General features: G+C 41.1%; 1 protein-coding gene across 1 annotated transcript in view; it reads left to right on the top strand.

Annotated features, from left to right (window-relative positions):
* The first annotated feature begins 222 nt into the window (after positions 1-222).
* Positions 223-20,722, top strand: part of WWP2 (WW domain containing E3 ubiquitin protein ligase 2) — a 128,472-nt gene continuing 107,972 nt past the window's right edge. The window contains exons 1-3 of the mRNA XM_079723710.1: positions 223-301; positions 6,498-6,645; positions 6,987-7,108. Coding sequence (XP_079579836.1) covers positions 232-301; positions 6,498-6,645; positions 6,987-7,108 — 340 coding nt within the window. The 5' untranslated portion in view covers positions 223-231. The remainder of the gene's footprint in view (positions 302-6,497; positions 6,646-6,986; positions 7,109-20,722) is intronic.

The raw sequence follows: 20,722 nt of genomic DNA, 5'->3' as shown, positions 1-20,722 counted from the left end.
AGTTGCTCCGTGGCATGTGGGATCTTCCCGGACAAGGGCTTCAACCCGTGTCCCCTGCATTGGCAGGTGGATTCCTAACCACTGCACCACCACGGAAGTCCTGGATGTTTATATTTTCTTGCTTCTATCTCTTTAAACTTAGATACTAAAATTGGGTTCACTTCCTCAGTCTCTTATCAGATATCCTCTAAACCTGCTGCTTTGTTTGTCTTTCAGTTTCCTGGTGATGACATGGCATCTGCCAGCTCCAGCCGGGCAGGGGTGGCCCTGCCTTTTGAGAAGTCTCAGCTTATTCTGAAAGGTGAGTGGCACTGTATGAAGTTTGTCATTTCAGGTCCAGCCCCATCTTTGGGAAAGAGGTGGAATTATACCACACTTTGGCTTATGAGTGTAACTATTCATTCTTATAGGGTTGTCATATTATAGCTGGAGTTTTTGAAGAGGAGGGGGAAAAAAAGAACTTTTGGAAAGAATTATATAAAATTGGCGAATCCTCCCTTCCCCAGGGCTCTTTTCTATCTACGCTCATTCCCTTGGTGAGCTCATCCGAACATTCTCACTTTAAATGCCTCCAATAGTAGGATCACTGCCACATTTGTATCTTCCAGCCTGGCCTTGTTTCTGAACTCCAGGTTTGTATATCCAATAGCCCACTTGGCATCTCCACTTGAGGGCTTAGTAAACGTCTAAAATGTGACATGCCTGGAACTGACCTGATTTGTTTTTTCTTTTCCTCAATATCCTGTATTCAGCAGATCTGGTTGTGTCTACATTCAAAATGTGGACAGCGTTCAGCCACTTCTCACCACCCCTGCTGACCCACCAGCTGGCACCACCTCTGCCCTAGATTAAGGCGGTAGCCTCCTAACCTGGCTTCCTACTTCTGCCCTTTGCCCCGCTTCATTCTGTTTATCACACAGCAGCCAGTGATCTTGTTACAGTGTAAGCCAGCTCCTGTTACTTTTCTGCTCAAACACATCAAGGACTGTCTATCTCACTCCACGTACAAGCTGAAGATCCCACGTGATACGACCCCTTCCATTTCTCATTTCCTGTTCCACGTTTACTCCTCTCTGGCTAGATGCACAGGTCCACATGGACCTCCCTTGCTGTTCATTGCCTCTACCAGGTACACTCCCACCCCTGGGCCTTTGCACTTGCTGTTCCCGCTGAATGAAATGCTCTTTTGGCTGAGTTATCTACCTGGTCTGCAGGTTTTTACCCCAAAGTCACTCTTTCAACAAGGCCTTCCCTGATTCCCCAATCTAAAGGCTCCCTACCCTGATTCCCTCATGTCTCTCCCCTTCACCACTTTATCTTTTTCTTCTCAGCCCCTGTCACTATTTAATGTTTGACCTATTGGAATCTATTTCATTTATTCACTGTCTCTTTCCGTAGAATGTAAGCCCCACGAGAACAGGGGTTTTTGTCTGTTTTGGTTACTGTGGATGCCCCAAAGCCTAGAACAGTGCCTGACACATAGTGAGGCCTCAGTAAATACCACATATCACACGGATGAAAGCCTGCTGCTCCAGTAGCTTTAGGAGGAGGAGTCACGGGACCACAAGATGCTCGGGGAGAGAGGAGTGGCATTCAGTACCAGGGCTCAGGCCTCTCAACGTGATCATTGGGAGGCAAAATTGTATCTTTGGTCCAAATTTTTAAATTATTGTTTTAAAAATGGAAATGTTACTCATTTATTTAATGCACTCACATAGTTCACAGTTGTTTCCGTTCCTCCAGCTCCCCAGTTCCCTTGCCTGGAGGGAACCTGTTGTTATCAATGAGTGCTTCTTTCCCCACATCATCTTTTTTTTTTTTTTTTTTTTGCGGTACGCGGGCCTCTCACTGTTGTGGCCTCTCCCGTTGCGGAGCACAGGCTCTGGATGCGCAGGCTCAGCGGCCATGGCTCACGGGCCCAGCCGCTCCGCGGCATATGGGATCCTCCCAGACCGGGGCACGAACCCGCATCCCCCGCACCAGCAGGCGGACTCCCAACCACTGCGCCACCAGGGAGGCCCCTTTTTTTTTTTTTTTAAGCCTACAGCACCTGGTATTGCCAAGCGGTCTCCCATCCAAGTACTACCCAGGCCCAACCCTGCTTAGCTTCCGAGTTCAGGGGCATTCAGGGTGGTATGGCTGTAGTCCCCACACCTTTACCAACATGATATGTTGTCAGATTTTTTTTTTTTTATCTTTGCCAGTCTGGTTGGTTAAAAAAAAAAATTGTGTTCTCAGCATAGTTTTACTTCTCATTAAATGATAAGTGATGTTTATTGTCTTATCATATGTTTAAGTAAATCTGTATTTCCTTTTCTGTGGGTTGCCTGTGTCTATTCTTTGCCTGTTTCTTATGGAGTTATTGATTTTTTTTATAGTCTTCATACATTTTAATTACTTCTCTTGGTGTCTCATGGCTGCTCCAGCCCTTTTGAGAAGGGAGAAGGATTAGAATGAACTGGTAGGGTTTTGAACTTGAGACTACAGCCTTTACTTCCTATCTAATAATTAGCAGGGCTAGGTCAGAACAGAAGCCTGCCCATGGAAACTGGTGATATCCTGAGGTCCCTGTTTTGGGACCATGTTATTTAGGAACACTCTCTGACTTCTTTTTTTTTTTTTTTTTTTTGTGGTATGCGGGCCTCTCACTGTTGTGGCCTCTCCTGTTGTGGAGCACAGGCTCCGGATGCTCAGGCTCAGCGGTCATGGCTCATGGGCCTGGCCGCTCCACGGCATGTGGGATGTTCCCGGACTGGGGCATGAACCCGTGTCCCCTGCATCGGCAGGCGGACTCTCAACCACTGCACCACCAGGGAAGCCCTGGCTTGTCTTTTAAGAACAAGAAACATTGAAAATATCACCCCACTTATTAATTATAAATTACTGAGGGGAAAATGTATCTTTACAGTGGAGTGACCTGGAAAACCCCACATTAACCATGGGATCAAAATTAGTATCCCCAATAGGAGGATGGCCTGGTGTGTACAGTAAGAAGTATACAACCTAACCTGTGTAGTTAGTATTCTTGACAAAAATGTTCACTGTAAATCTAACCATGAGGAAACAATCAGAAAAATGCAGGATTTAGCATTCTATAAGACAGCTGGTGGAAGGAAGTCTTTAAAAATCATTGTCATGGAAAAAGAAGGGAGTGCATTCTAGATGTTAAAAGATTAAGGAGTCAGCAACTGAGTACAGTTTGTTCATCTTATTTGGATCCTGGGTTGGGAGAAAAACAGCTATAAAAGTATGTTTGGGGGACTTCCCTGGTGGTGCAGTGGTTAAGACTCTGTGCTCCCAATGCAGAGGGCATGGATTCAATCCCTGGTCAGGGAACTAGATCCCACATGCATGCCACAGTTAAGAGTTGGCATGCCACAACTAAGAAGCCCGCGTGCCACAACTACAGAGCTGGAGAGCAGCAACTAAATCCTGGCACAACCAAATAAATAAATAAATATTTTTTTAAAAAGTTGGGAACAACTGGGAAAATTTGAATATGGAATGGGTATCAAATGATGGAAGGAGTGACTATACATTTTTTTTTTAGGTATAAAAATGGTGGTGTGGTAGGTGGAAGAATGCCCTTATGTTAGGAATTGCATTCTGAAAGTAATCAGGGCCGATCTGTCATGATACCTCCAACTAACTTTTTTTTTTAAACACAGATGTCGTATATATACCTGGGTCCTGTGGTATCCAATAGGGTAGCAAGTATAGCCACAAGGAACTATTTACATTAAAATTAAATAAAATATAAAGCTCCAGTCCTCAGTCTCACAAGCCATATTTCAAGTGCTTTAGCCATATTTCAAGTGCTTTATAGCCACATGTATCTCATGGCAATGTATTGGACAGCGCTGGTGTAGAACATTTTTATTATTGTGGAAGTTCTCTGGGTAATATTGATGATAGATGCTGAGAGAGAGACAGAAAAACATGTGGCAAAATGATAGCAGTTAGTAAATAATGTGCAATTATTTATTCTTTCAATTTTTATGTAAATTGGAAACTTCACAAAAAACTACTAACTGCACCATGTGATCTTAGATTGATTCCAGGACTAGAAAAAAATCTTTTCTCTTTTGCTATAATGGACATTGATAGGGTAATTGGCAAAATTTGAGTAAGGTCTGTACCTTAGATAATAGTATTAAAGAATGTTGAATTTCCCAGTGTTGATAATTATACTATGGTAATGTTAGAAAATGTCTTAGTTCTTAGAAAAGACACACTGAAGTATTTAGGGAGAGAAAAAGAGTAATAAAGCAAGTAGCATAGAAAGTTAATATTTGGTGACTTTGGGTGAAGGTTTTTTTTTAAATCAATCAATCAATTTATTTATTTATTTATTTGGCTGCGTTGGGTCTTCTTTGTGGCATGTGGGATCTTTTGTTGTGGCACGTGGGCTTCTCTCTAGTCGTGTTATGCGGGTTTTCTGTCTTTAATTGAGGCGCGTGGGCTCAGTAGTTGTGGCGCACGGGCTTAGTTGCCCCACAGCATGTGGGATCTTACTTCCCTGACCAAGGATTGAACCCACATCCCCTGAATTGGAAGGGGGATTCTCTACCACTGGACTACCAGGGAAGTCCCCGGTGAAGGGTTAATAAGAATTCTTTGTATTAGTCTTGCAACTTTTCTAAAAGTCTGAAATTATATTAAAAAAAGATTTTTTTTTAAGTAGATACCAAAAAAACAAGGACCAAAAAGGAAACATGATGGAAAAGTTCAAAGAGTCGGCCGGGGAGCTGGGAGGCTTGGTTCCAGGCTTAGCACTGCCTTTGACTAGCTCCGTGATTTTGGATATGTCTCACCTCCCTGGATCTTAGTTGGCCCAACTATTAAATAAAGGGTTTGAACTTGTTGATTTCAAAGAAACTGTCTAGCTCAGAATGGTAGGACTCTATAACTAGTCCCTATTTTTTATCTTTATTTTTACATTTAAGGGTCTGCCTGCAGAGCTGCTCTCACACCACCAGGTGGCCTCAGTTAACCTTGGTCTACGTGTGTAGTATTTTCATTTTCCCGCTCTGGGCCACATTTCCCAGCTCTACAACCTTTTTTCCTAGTACCAACCCTTGTTGCTTCTTAATCTTTACGACAGCTTTTGTTGCTGTTGTTCCTTGACTTTCTCTCTAGTGTTCTTTTGGTCCTGGGGAAGACACGTATTGCTAAAAAACAATCAGAGGTGGCTTTGCCCTTTGCCAAGTTGTGGACCCTTATAGGACTGTCATCCCTCAGAAGGGTCTAGGAGGGAGAGGTTTGCTAACTCTTGATGGGAACTCAGGTTCAGGCAGTCTTGTCATCATGGGTAAGGAACGTCAGTTATATGCTCTGATTTGGGGCATAGGGTAGAAACCATCCAGATGGGTTTTGTCCTTGTGATCTGGAGTTTCCACCATGGCTGATAAATGCTACAAAAGGAGCTTGTCTAGCATCCAGCCCTGGGTGTATGCTTGCTTAGTTGGTGCTGAGCCCTTCGCTTGCTGGTGCCGTGTAAACATCAGAAATGCTGCCACATGAACGAAATGAACAGAAGAGGAAATGCAGATGATTAACAAGTACATGGAAAAACTATTCAATCTGACTAGTAATTGAAAAAAAGCATTAGAACAAATAAGCAAAGTCTGGAAATGGCATATAACATGGTGTGGAGTCAGGCTGCCGGGTGCACATTGTGGTTCGAAGCTCCCTGGATGTGTAGCCTGGGGCATTGACCTAGCTTCCCCAAGCTTGTTTCCTCTTGGGTGAAATGGAGTGATGATGTATTTCCTGCCTCATTGTAAGGATTTGGTTAGATAATGTGTGCATAGCACAGTATCTGTAATAAGTGCTCATTAACTCTTAACTATTATCTTTATACTATTTTTTTTTTTACCTACATGATTTGCAAAGGGTGAAAAAAACATAGTACTCCATGCTATGCAGTGTTTGGTGAAATGGATATATTCCTATAGTGCTGATAGGTGTCTGCGTGGGTTTAGAAAGGAACTGAGCAGTTTAAGAACTTTAAAAAATGTTCATATCCTTTGGAAGAATACTCAGAAATGCATGCAAATACTATATACATTTGTGGTCATTTTCCCCGAGCCAAACATTGGAAGCAATCTATTCAACAATGAAAGAATAGTTGACTAAATTATGGTGTATGCTTGTAATGGGCTTATGTTGCAGCTTTTTAAAATGGATTTTGGGGGGAGAGGAATTTTTAAAGAATTGGAGACATAAAAGATGAAAGTCTAGAAAGTCTGTATTTACCAACATCTTAATGATAATTATCCCAGTGTTTTCGGGTTAGGAGTGATTTTTTTTTTCTTATGCTTCTTTTCTTACGCTCTTTTTATATCCTCACGTTAAAAAAGAAGTCTTTTTAAATGAGGAAAAGACAAAATTTCTTTTTTAAAAGAAACAACAAAAAAGAGGGAGAACATCTGCCACATGGGGGCAGCTGGGAGCCCTCTGACTCATCCTTGACTTCTTCTGTCTTTCCTGTCCAGTGGTGTCAGCAAAGCCCAAGGTGCATAGTCGTCAACCTCGAATTAACTCGTTTGTGGAAGTGGCAGTGGATGGACTCCCCAGTGAGACCAAGAAGACTGGGAAGCGAATTGGGAGCTCCGAGCTTCTCTGGAACGAGATCATCATTTTGTAAGAGAAAACCCCTTCTCTCCGAATGCAGCCCCCCGGGGGAATAGAGGAAGGGGTTGTGGGAGATCCAGGTTTCCTGTAGCAGCCTCTAGTCCTTCCGCCTTTGGTACCTGAGGCACCTTCTCTTCAGGTGTTTCTACATCATCGAGCTCACAGAGTGTTCATTGTTAGCTAGATGGTTACAGGGTCAGCTCTGCAGGGGAAAGGGTATATGTGAGTGTCTTCCTCTTTGGGGTTCCCCCCACCTTCAAGATGTCAGCAGTGTAGTTTCTCTGTTTTCTTCTAAGTTACAGGAGTGACTGATCTGCTTGGATATGACGAAGCAAGTATTTGTTTTCCAGGAATGTCACGGCCCAGAGTCATTTAGATTTGAAGGTCTGGAGCTGCCACACCTTGAGAAATGAACTGCTAGGCACCGCCTCTGTCAACCTCTCCAATGTCCTGAAGAACAATGGGGGCAAAAGTACGTACAAGGAAGGGGTACCTGACGTCATTCATTTGTGGGGGTGGGGAAAAGAAGGTGAAGGCGTGGATGTCTCTCACATGGTGGATAAACCTGCTGATGCAGTCTCTTCCAGGACCAGAGGCTGCAGTTACTGTACTCCCCGTGCATGTGGTCCGTGGAGTTCTAGGAAGGCTGAGAGCTACTCTCTGCCTCTACTGCGGACCTCAGCCCCTTGGCCCAGGGCCCCTAGTGGTGGGATGCCCTGATGTCTCCCCCTTGATCCTTCCTCAGGGATGCATGCTTTCCCTCTGCCCCTCTTTTCCTGATCCTGATGTGTGACGTGTAAAATCAAACTGTCAAATGCCTCCAGCCTAAATCATTACTTTCCTAGTCTGATCCCTCAAACACAACAAAGGAGCTTCGTCTGTGGGTGGGTGTGTACATGTGTGCCTGCCTGTCTGCGTGGAATGGTGTTACAAATGGTGCCCTGTGCTTAGAAGGCGCTTGATAAACATTTCCTGGTTGTTGGAATGCAGTGGAAGCTCTATCATGATTATTCAGCATGCCTCAGCCGCACGGAAACCTAAATCCTCACGTCTGTTTATTGCTGTTTGTGGTCAGTGGAGTAACCCGTGGCTGAGGTATCTGGATCCTCCCTCATAAAGCCTCTATTCAGAGCAGTACCAGATGTGGCGAGGGAATGCCACAGAAAGAAAGGCTCCTTCTTTTCTTGATGTGTGCTGTCTAGCAAATATTTTCTGAACATGGATTTAGTTTAAGAGAGATGTGAGGGTGGGGAGCCCTGAGTCCCAGGGAGAGTGCTGCTTGATTCAAGAGTCTTTCCTTTCTGAGCCTGTCCTTTCTGATGGGCCTCTTGAGTGGTGTGTGAGGCTCCCCCGGTCTTTTCCTTTCTGCCGGGCACACATTGATGTGTTGAACCCACTCTGGACTCGGGAATCGTCTGAAATGAGGATCTGCCTCTATCCTAATTCTGCAGGGAACACCCCGCTGCTCTGTCTTCTGAGTCGGTCTTTATTTTCCCAAATGCTAGCCTGCCTTTTATAATTTGATTCTCAAGGAGGATTATATTTACTATATCATTTAGAAATAGACTTGTGGGCATTCTCACATTAGGATCAGCAAGTGACATGAGTGTCCTTTTCTCTCCTTTTTCATTTGTCCAGTTGGCATACTTTTGCTTTCAATTACAAAAGTAATGGTTGAAAAATTGGGAATCACACAAAGCACACAGACACACAAAGAAAATAAAATTCTCCTGGAAGCACAGTACCTAGTGATAATTATTGTTAACATTTTGATATATGCCTTTCTGAGCTTTTTTTCCCTGTGTGCAGTGTATTAATATTTAAGACATCAGTGAAACAAAATTGAGATCATACATGAACTTATTATTTTGCAACATGCATTTTCTCTTTAAAATGTATTACTATACCTTTATTTTTAATTGTGATAAAAAAAACACATAACGTAAAACTTACCGTCTTAACCATTTTTAAATGTACAGTTCAGTGGCATTAAGTACATTGACAGGATTCTGAAACCATCACCTCCATCCATCTCCAGGACTTTTCATCTTGCTAAACGCAAACTCTGTGCCCATTAAACAGTAACTCCCTCCCTTCTCTCAACCCACACCATTCAACTCTCTGTCCCTATGAATCTGCTTACTTAGGTACTGCATATGAGTGGCATCATACAGTATTTACCCTTTTGTGTCTGGCTTCTTTCACTCAGCATAATGTCCTTAAGCCTCTTTCACGTGGTACGTATCAGAATCACCTTTTTTTTCTTTCTTTTTAAATTTTATTTTATTTTATTTTGGCCACACTGCACGGCTTGTGGGATCTTAGTTACCTGACCAGGGATTGAACCTGGGTCCTCAGCAGGGAAAGCACGGAGTCCTAACCGCTGGACCACCGGGGAATTCCCAGAATCACCTTTTAAAAAATATCTATCGAGACTTCCGGGTAAGATGGCGGAAGAGTAAGACGCGGAGATCACCTTCCTCCTCACGGATACACCAGAAATACAGCTACACGTGGAACAACTCCTACAGAACACCTACTGAACGCTGGCAGAAGACCCCAGACCTCCCAAAAGGCAAGAAACTCCCCACATACCTGGGTAGGGCAAAGCGGAGAGATTCCCGCACAGAGGATCGGTGCCGAGCGGCACTCACCAGCCCGAGAGGCTTGTCTGCTCGCCCGCCGGGGCGGGCGGCGCTGGAAGCTGAGGCTTGGGCTTCGGTCAGAGCGCAGGGAGAGGACTGGGGCTGGCGGCGAGAACTCAGCCTGAAGGGGGCTAATGTGCCACAGCTAGCCGGGAGGGAGTCCGGGAAAACTCTGGAGCTGCCGAAGAGGCAAGAGACTTGTTCTTCCCTCTTGGTTTCCTGCTGCGCGAGGAGAGGGGATTAAGAGCGCTGCTTAAAGGGGCTCCACAGACGGGCGCGAGTCGCGACTGAAAGCGCGGAGCCCAGTGACGGGCGTGGGACGCTGGGGCTGCTGCTGCCGCCGCCAAGAAGCCCGTGTGCGAGCGCAGGTCACTGTCCACACCGCCCTTCCGGGAGCCTGAGCAGCCCGCCACTGCCGGGGTCCCGGGATCCAGGGGCGGCTTCCCTGGGAGAACGCACGGCGCGCCTCGGGCTGGTGCAACGTCACGCCGACCTCTGCCGCTGCAGGCTCGCCCCGCACTCCGTGCCCCTCCCTCCCGCCCGGCCTGAGTGAGCCAGAGTTCCCGAAGAGGCTGCTCCTTTAACCCTTTCCTGTCTGAGCGAAGAACAGACGCCCTCCGGCGACCTACACGCAGAGGCGGGGCCAAATCCAAAGCTGAGACCCGGGAGCTGTGAGAACAAAGAAGAGAAAGGGAAACCTCTCCCAGCAGCCTCAGAAGCAGCGGATTAAAGCTCCACAATCAACTTGATGTACCCTGCATCTGTGGAATACATGAATAGACAACAAATCATCCCAAATTGAGGAGCCAGGAGTCAGTACTGTGCCTCTGAGGTGGGAGAGCCAACTTCAGGACACTGGTCCACAAGAGACCTCCCAGCTCCACATAATATCAAACGGCGAAAATCTTCCAGAGATCTCCATCTCAACACCAGCACCCAGCTTCACTCAACGACCAGCAAGCTACAGTGCTGGACACCCTATGCCAAACAACTAGCAAGACAGGAACACAACGCCACCCATTAGCAGAGAGGTGGCCTAAAATCATAAAAAGTCTGCAGACACCCCAAAACACACCACCAGACGTGGACCTGCCCACCAGAAAGACAAGATCCAGCCTCATCCACCAGAACACAGGCACTAGTCCCCTCGACCAGGAAACCTACACAACCCACTAAACCAACCTTAGCCACTGGGGACAGACACCAAAAACAACAGGAACTACGAACCTGCAGCCGGCAAAAAGGAGACCCCAAACACAGTAACATAAGCAAAATGAGAAGACAGAAAAACACACAGCAGGAGAAGGAGCAAGATAAAAACCCACCAGACCTAACAAATGAAGAGGTAATAGGCAGTCTATCTGAAAAAGAATTCAGAATAATGATAGTAAAGATGATCCAAAATCTTGGAAATAGAATAGACAAAATGCAAGAAACAGTTAACAAGGACCTAGTAGAACTAAAGATGAATCAAGCATCGATTAAAAACACAATAAATGAAATGAAAAATACTCTAGATGGGATCAATAGCAGAATAACTGAGGCAGAAGAACGGATAAGTGAGGTGGAAGATAAAATAGTGGAAATAACTAATGCAGAGCAAAATAAAGAGAAAAGAATGAAAAGAACAGAGGACAGTCTCAGAGACCTCTGGGACAACATTAAACGCACCAACATTCGAATTATAGGGGTTCCAGAAGAAGAAGAGAAAAAGAAAGGGACTGAGAAAATATTTGAAGAGATTATAGTTGAAAACTTCCCTAATATGGGAAAGGAAATAGTTAATCAAGTCCAAGAAGCACAGAGAGTCCCATACAGAATAAATCCAAGGAGAAATACGCCAAGACACATATTAATCAAACTGTCAAAAATTAAACACAAAGAAATCATATTAAAAGCAGCAAGGCAAAAACAACAAATAACACACAAGGGAATCCCCATCAGGATAACAGCTGATCTCTCAGCAGAAACTCTACAAGCCAGAAGGGAGTGGCAGGACATAATTAAAGTGATGAAGGAGAGAAACCTGCAACCAAGATTACTCTACCCAGCAAGGATCTCATTCAGATTTGATGGAGAAATTAAAACCTTTACAGACAAGCAAAAGCTGAGAGAGTTCAGCACCACCAAACCAGCTTTACAACAAATGCTAAAGGAACTTCTCTAGGCAAGAAACACAACAGAAGGAAAAGACCTACAATAACGAACCCAAAACAATTAAGAAAATGGGAATAGGAACATACATATCGATAATTACCTTAAATGTAAATGGACTAAACGCTCCCACCAAAAGACACAGATTGGCTGAATGGATACAAAAACAAGACCCATATATATGCTGTCTACAAGAGACCCACTTCAGACCTAGAGACACATACAGACTGAAAGTAAGGGGATGGAAAAAGATATTCCATGCAAATGGAAACCAAAAGAAAGCTGGAGTAGCAATTCTCATATCAGACAAAATAGACTTTAAAATAAAGACTACTAGAAGAGACAAAGAAGGACACTACATAATGATCAAGGGATCGATCCAAGAAGAAGATATAACAATTGTAAATATTTATGCACCCAACATAGGAGCACCTCAATACATAAGGCAAACACTAACAGCCATAAAAGGAGAAATCGACAGTAACACAATCATAGTAGGGGACTTTAACACCCCACTTTCACCAATGGACAGATCATCCAAAATGAAAATAAATAAGGAAACACAAGCTTTAAATGATACATTAAACAAGATGGACTTAATTGATATTTATAGGACATTCCATCCAAAAACAACAGAATACACATTTTTCTCAAGTGCTCATGGAACATTCTCCAGGATAGATCATATCTTGGGTCACAAATCAAGCCTTGGTAAATTTAAGAAAATTGAAATTGTATCAAGTATCTTTTCTGACCACAATGCTATGAGACTAGATATCAATTACAGGAAAAGAGCTATAAAAAATACAAACACATGGAGGCTAAACAATACATTACTTAATAACGAAGTGATCACTGAAGAAATCAAAGAGGAAATAAAAAAATACCTAGAAACAAATGACAATGGAGACACGACGACCCAAAACCTATGGGATGCAGCAAAAGCAGTTCTAAGAGGGAAGTTTATAGCAATACAATCCCACCTTAAGAAACAGGAAATATCTCGACTAAACAACCTAACCTTGCACCTAAAGCAATTAGAGAAAGAAGAACAAAAACATCCCAAAGTTAGCAGAAGGAAAGAAATCATAAAAATCAGATCAGAAATAAATGAAAAAGAAATGAAGGAAACAATAGCAAAGATCAATAAAACTAAAAGCTGGTTCTTTGAGAAGATAAACAAAATTGATAAACCATTAGCCAGACTCATCAAGAAAAAAAGGGAGAAGACTCAAATCAATAGAATTAGAAATGAAAAAGGAGAAGTAACAACTGACACTGCAGAAATACGAAAGATCGTGAGAGATTACTATAAGCAACTCTATGCCAATAAAATGGACAACCTGGAAGAAATGGACAAATTCTTAGAAATGCACAACCTGCCAAGACTGAATCAGGAAGAAATAGAACATATGAACAGACCAATCACAAGCACTGAAATTGAAACTGTGATAAAAAATCTTCCAACAAACAAAAGCCCAGGACCAGATGGCTTCACAGGCGAATTCTATCAAGCATTTAGAGAAGAGCTAACGCCTATCCTTCTCAAACTCTTCCAAAATATAGCAGAGGGAGGAACACTCCCAAACTCATTCTACGAGGCCACCATCACCTTGATACCAAAACCAGACAAGGATGTCACAAAGAAAGAAAACTACAGGCCAATATCACTGATGAACATAGATGCAAAAATCCTCAACAAAATACTAGCAAACAGAATCCAACAGCACATTAAAAGGATCATACACCATGATCAAGTGGGGTTTATCCCAGGAATGCAAGGATTCTTCAATATACGCAAATCAATCAACGTGATACACCATATTAACAAATTGAAGGAGAAAAACCATATGATCATCTCAATAGATGCAGAGAAAGCTTTCGACAAAATTCAACACCCATTCATGATAAAAACCCTGCAGAAAGTAGGCATAGAGGGAACTTTCCTCAACATAATAAAGGCCATATATGACAAACCCACAGCCAGCATCGTCCTCAATGGTGAAAAACTGAAACCATTTCCACTAAGATCAGGAACAAGACAAGGTTGCCCACTCTCACCACTCTTATTCAACATAGTTTTGGAAGTTTTAGCCACAGCAATCAGAGAAGAAAAGCAAATAAAAGGAATCCAAATTGGAAAAGAAGAAGTAAAGCTGTCACTGTTTGCAGATGACATGATACTATACATAGAGAATCCTAAAGATGCTACCAGAAAACTACTAGAGCTCATCAATGAATTTGGTAAAGTTGCAGGATACAAAATTAATGCACAGAAATCTCTGGCATTCCTATATACTAATGATGAAAAATCTGAAAGTGAAATCAAGGAAACACTCCCATTTACCATTGCAACAAAAAGAATAAAATATCTAGGAATAAACCTACCTAAGGAGACAAAAGACCTGTATGCAGAAAATTATAAGACACTGATGAAAGAAATTAAAGATGATACAAATAGATGGAGAGATGTACCATGTTCTTGGATTGGAAGAATCAACATTGTGAAAATGACTCTACTACCCAAAGCAATCTACAGATTCAATGCAATCCCTATCAAAATACCACTGGCATTTTTCACAGAACTAGAACAAAAAATTTCACAATTTGTATGGAAACACAAAAGACCCCGAATAGCCAAAGCAATCTTGAGAACGAAAAATGGAGCTGGAGGAATCAGGCTCCCTGACTTCAGACTATACTACAAAGCTGCAGTAATCAAGACAGTATGGTACTGGCACAGAAACAGAAAGATAGATCAATGGAACAGGATAGAAAGCCCAGAGATAAACCCACGGACATATGGTCACCTTATCTTTGATAAAGGAGGCAGGAATGTACAGTGGAGAAAGGACAGTCTCTTCAATAAGTGGTGTTGGGAAAACTGGACAGGGACATGTAAAAGTATGAGATTCGATCACTCCCTAACACCATACACAAAAATAAGCTCAAAATGGATTAAAGACCTAAATGTAAGGCCAGACACTATCAAACTCTTAGAGGAAAACATAGGCAGAACACTCTATGACATAAATCACAGCAAGATCCTTTTTGACCCACCTCCTAGAGAAATGGAAATAAAGACAAAAATAAACACATGGGACCTAATGAAACTTAAAAGCTTTTGCACAGCAAAGGAAACCATAAACAAGACCAAAAGACAACCCTCAGAATGGGAGAAAATATTTGCAAATGAAGCAACTGACAAAGGATTAATCTCCAAAATTTATAAGCAGCTCATGCAGCTCAATAACAAAAAAACAAACAACCCAATCCAAAAATGGGCAGAAGACCTAAATAGACATTTCTCCACAGAAGATATACAGACTGCCAACAAACACATGAAAGGATGCTCAACATCTTTACTAATTAGAGAAATGCAAATCAAAACTACAATGAGATATCATCTCACGCCAGTCAGAATGGCCATCATCAAAAAATCTAGAAACAATAAATGCTGGAGAGGGTGTGGAAAAAAGGGAACACTCTTGCACTGCTGGTGGGAATGTGAATTGGTACAGCCACTATGGAGAACGGTATGGAGGTTCCTTAAAAAACTACAAATAGAACTACCATATGACCCTGCAATCCCACTACTGGGCATATACCCTGAGAAAACCATAATTCAAAAAGAGACATGTACCAAAATGTTCATAGCAGCCCTATTTACAATAGCCCGGAGATGGAAACAACCTAAGTGTCCATCATCGGATGAATGGGTAAAGAAGATGTGGCACATACATACAATGGAATATTACTCAGCCATAAAAAGAAATGAAATTGAACTATTTGTAATGAGGTGGATGGACCTAGAGTCTGTCATACAGAGTGAAGTAAGTCAGAAAGAGAAAGACAAATACTGTATGCTGACACATATATATGGAATTTAAGAAAAAAAAAGGTCATGAAGAACATAGGGGTAAGACAGGAATAAAGACACAGACCTACTAGAGAATGGACTTGAGGATATGGGGAGGGGGAAGGGTAAGCTGTGACAAAGTGAAAGAGCGGCATGGACATATATACACTACCAAACGTAAGGTAGATAGCTAGTGGGAAGCAGCCGCATAGCACAGGGAGATCAGCTCGGTGCTTTGTGACCGCCTGGAGGGGTGGGATAGGGAGGGTGGGAGGGAGACGCAAAAGGGAGGGGATATGGGAACATATGTATACATATAACTGATTAAATTTGTGATAAAGCAAAAAAAAAAAAAAAAAAAAAAAATATCTATCTATCTATCTATCCATCTATTTATTTATTTATTTATGGCTGCATTGGGTCTTTGTTGCGGTGCGTGGGCTTCTCATTGTGGTGGCTTCTCTTGTTGCAGAGCACGGGCTCTAGGCGCGCGGGCTTCAGTAGTTGTGGCACGTGGGCTCAGTAGTTGTGGCTCTTGGGCTCTAGAGCGTAGCCTCAGTAGTTGTGGCGCATGGGCTTAGTTGCTCTGCGGCATGTGGGATCTTCCCAGACAAGGGCTCAAACCCGTGTCCCTTGCATTGGCAGGCGGATTCTTAACCACTGTGCCACCAGGGAAGTCCCCAGAATCACCTTTTTAATGCCGAATAATATTCCATTGTATGCCGCATTTTGTTGATCCATTAATCCATCCAAGGATATTTGGGTTGCTTCTACTTTTTGCCTGTAGTGAACAGTGCTGTTGTGAACATGGGTGTCCAAATATCTCTTCAAGTCCCTGCTTTCAATTCTTTTGGATATATATTCAGAAGTAGAATAGCTGCATCACATGGTAATTCTATTTTAATTTTTTGAGGAACCGCCATACTGTTTTCCATAGCTGTTGTACCATAAAATATTTAATTGTTCCTCAAAAGTCAGTTTTTGATGACTGTCTGGTAGTAGTCTTATCAGATGGCCGTGTGAAAATTTAAGGTTGAACATTTGGGTAGTTTTCAGTATTACACAGTCACAAATAATGCTATTTTGATAAACTTATAAGTTTACAAATCTTTGTACCAATTGTTAAAAATGTGTATTGGGCTTCCCTGGTGGCGCAGTGGTTGAGAGTCCGCCTGCCGATGCAGGGGATACGGGTTCGTGCCCCGGTCTGGGAAGATCCCACATGCCGCGGAGCGGCTGGGCCCGTGAGCCATGGCCGCTGAGCCTGCGCGTCCGGAGCCTGTGCTCTGCAACGGGAGTGGCCACAACAGTGAGAGGCCCGCGTACCGCAAAAAAAAAAAAAAAAAAAAAAAAAAAAAAAATGTGTATTAAATTATTGAACATAGACTTGCTGGATTTAAACATTTTTCAAGGTTTTGGACACATATTGCCAGATTACCCTCCAGAAAAGTTCTACCCATTTATCCTTCCATCAGCTGTAGCCGAGATGGCTGGTTTCTATTGCACTTTGGCATTTATTGGATTTATTTGTCAAAAAATATATATATATATATAAAATATATATATATATATTTTTTTAGCGTATTTTATAATTAATATTTTGTCAGATTTGCTTCATCTATTTCTTTTTTTTTTTTTTTTTTGCGGTACGCGGGCCTCTCACTGTTGTGCCCTCTCCCGTTGCGGCCTCTCCCCCCCGGGACCAGGGCACAAACCTGTATCCCCTGCATCGGCAGGCGGACTCTCAACCACTGCGCCACCAGGGAAGCCCTGCTTCATTTATTTCTTTTTGGTTGCAGTATTTAAAGTAAATTACAGGTGTTTCAACCTTTTATCCTAGATTGTTCAGCATGCATCTCATTAAAAAAGGGATTGTTTTACATAATTACTGTACCATTATCACACCTGGCAATATTTACATGAATTCCTCATTATCACCTAATACCCAGTTCATATTCGATTTCACCATCTATCTCAAAGTGTTGTTTTACAGTTGGTTTGCCCCAACCTGGATTTGGGCAACGTCCCCTCATTGCATTTGGTGGTTATGTCTTTGAAGTCCCCCCCACCTCCACTCCACCTTTTTTAAAGCTGTAATTTACTCAAGGAGACTGAATGTTTTTAGAAGTGTGTTTATTGCCTTATTAATGTCCTTTGCTCATTTTTACACTGAAATGTACATTTTTCTCTTTTGGTTTTGAGAGAGCTCTTTATATGTTAAGGCTGTTATTCTTTGTCTTGTAATTTGTGTTTTCCCAGTTTTTCATTTGCATTTTAATTTTTCAGGCTTTTTTTTTTCTTTTTTCCATACAGATGTTTTAAACTTTCTGTAGTCAAGTCTGTTACCTTTTATATTTTCAGCCTTTTCTTTTATGTTTTGGAAGGCTTTCCTTTATTCTGAGATCAGGTAAATGATCACCTCTATTTTCCCCTAGTTCATTGTGATTTTATTTTTTTAATTTAATTCTTCATCCAAATGAATTTATTTTTGTGTACAGTGTGAGTAGGGATCTAATTTAATTTTTCCTAAATAGTTAACCGATTACTTTAGCACTACTTATTAAATAACCTATCTATATCCCCAGTGATCTGAGTTGCTACCTTAAGCATATATTAAAAACATATGTATATTTTGGCCTATTTGGGGACTTTCCATTCATTGTTGTTTTTTATCAGCCTTTTCAAATCACTCTGTCTCAGCTAGTATAACATTATGTTATGTTTTTAATATCTGACAGTTCAAGTTTCTCTTGTTTTCAAAATCTTCCTGCCTCTTTTCTTTGCATGGATGACACCATCACATGAATTTTAAATTATTTTGTCAGGTTCTCCCCTCTTCCTATTCTCCTACCCCCAATCCCTTGAGATTTTTTTGGAATCTATCATATGTAGAGTTTCTTTATGGAGAATTTTCATACCAGGAACATGGAATGTCTCTAAATTCACTCAAATCATTTTGAAGTTATCTTCAGATAGATTCTTTTAGTTTTTAAAGAAGCTTTGATATTATTTTCAGTGGGATCTTTTTCTATTATGTCTTCTAACTTAGTGTTGTTGGTATATAACTATTAGTTTCTGTATTTTCTTTTATATAATCAGTCACTTGCTGAATTCTTAGTATAGGTTTTCAACAGTTTCTTTTGGATTTTCTTGGTAGACGTTTATGTGGTTTCTAAGATCTATAATTTTGATCATCTTAGGAGATAATTTTACTTCTTTTTCTTTGTTAGTTGCTTTGTATACAACTTCCTGTTTTAGTGGTGATGGAGTGGGCATTCTCCCCTAATAACCAAGCTTATAGTGACTTCTTTAGGTGTCAGGTTGGGTATTAGTTGGTAACCTGTCTTCTTGGTTTACTAATCATTGTTGTCTTTTTAAAAAAATCAGGATAAGGGTTGAATTTTGAGCAAATAGTTTTTATTTTATCTTTTTAAAAATATTTACTTATTTATTAATTTGGCTGCATCGGGTCTTAGTTGTGGCATGCGATATCTTTTAGTTGCAGCATGCAGCAAATAGCTTTTAAGCAACCATTGGGATAATTATATGATGTTTCTCCTTTCAATGTATTATATTAATTTTCTTGTAGTAACAACCTTAGAATTTCTAGAATATACCTAATTGCTCATGGTAGATTATTCCTTGAAAAATTTTTTAGAATTACATGTTCATATTTTATTTGGGGATTTTCCATCTAATTCATAAGTGACATTTGTTTGTAGTTTTGTACTATTTTTGTCAGCTTTGGAATCAAGGCTAGGCTAATTTTATAAAGTAAATTGAAGTGCTTTCCAACTTCTGGAATAGACTCTATAACATGGGAATTATCTGTTCCATGAGTGCAGGAAAGAGCTCACCCATAAAACCAACTAGGTCTGGCAGCTTTCTCTGAAATAATTCTTTGATGACTTTTTCAGTTTTTTCCCCATAATGATTGGTTTGTTCAGCTTTTCTGATTTATCTTGTGTCAATTTTGTTAATTCATATTTTCTGAGAAAACTGTTTCATGAGATATTCAAATTATTACTATAAAGATTTGAGATAGCATTCTCATTTTTTTAAATGTTTCTAATTTTTCTCATTTAAAAATGTTGGTATTTGTGTGTTTTTTCCCCATTTTTTTTTCTTGACTGGCATAAACATTTTTGTTTTAACTTTTGGCTTTTAATTTATTTTTTACAGGACAACTACTTGGACTTATTTATCAATTATACCATGTTTTCTAATGTTAATTTCTATTTTTAACTTTGTTAACCTTTTTCATCTTTTTGCTTTATTTATTCAAGTCAGTCATTTATAGCTTTTTTTTTCATTTATAGCTTTTTGAGTTGAAAGCTTAGTGCATTTATTTTTGTCCTGTCTTATTTAATAATAAAAACATTCTTGCTTTAAATTTGTCTTTGATTTTTACCCCACTTGGTATTCAAAATTTTTTCTGTTAAAGAAAAGTGCACAAATCTTAATTAAGTGAGACAGCTCAATGAATATTTACATGTGTTCACATCTGTGTAATCACCACTCAGATCAAGACATAGAACATTCCCAGAACCCCAGAAATTTCCCCATGTCCCTTGCTTGCCCTGCCCTGAGATAACAGCTGTTCTGAATTTTATCACTATTGATCACTATTGATTAGTTTTGCCTATTCTTGAATTTTGTATCAGTGAAATCAATATGTTTTCTCATGCCTGGCTCTTCATTATATCTGTGAAATTCATCTGTGCTTTTGCATGTAATGAGAGTTTGTTTTTTTTACTGGGGTATGGTATCCTATTGTATGAATATACCACAATTTATTTGTCTCATCTCCTGTTGGTAGACATTTGGGTTAGTTCCAGTTTTTAGCCATCATGAGCAAAGCTGCTGTGAACATTCTTATCCATGTATTTTGGAAGACACAGACATACACTTCTGTTAAATCTATCTATGTGTCTATCTCTCTCTCTCTATCTTGGGGACTTGTTTCATAGGGTGGGTGTATGTTGAGCTTTAGTAGAGACTGGCTGGTGGAGAACCAATTTGCCATCCCCTACATTTTGCTGTGCTCTGCCCCTTTTTTGTAATTGCTCCTGTGATTTTCTCTTTGAGCCCAGAGTGATTCAGGAGGATGTTTCCTGTGGCTCCCAGGGGCTGTGTTGCTTGTGGCAGTGGCTGCAGCTTCTACTGCTCTTGCTGACGCCAACCTTAGGACTTTGAGCGTGTGGCTGGGTTGAATAGTGAGGCACATCAGATCCGAATCTGATGGAAAATTTGGGCAGTGGGCTGCTTTTTCTTAGAAAAACAAATCTAGGATGACAATATAGATAACATTCTGGCTGTGTTTCCTAAAGCCTTCTGTACAGAGCAAGGCTGTTTCTGATGATTGCAAATCTGTCATGTAGAGAAGTGGTTAAGAACATGTAGACTCTGGAGTCGGACTCCCGGGGTT

Source organism: Hyperoodon ampullatus, assembly GCF_949752795.1.
Source record: "Hyperoodon ampullatus genome assembly, chromosome: 18".
Classification (NCBI taxonomy): Eukaryota; Metazoa; Chordata; class Mammalia; order Artiodactyla; family Ziphiidae; genus Hyperoodon; species Hyperoodon ampullatus.
This window is presented reverse-complemented; position numbering and strand designations above follow the sequence as displayed.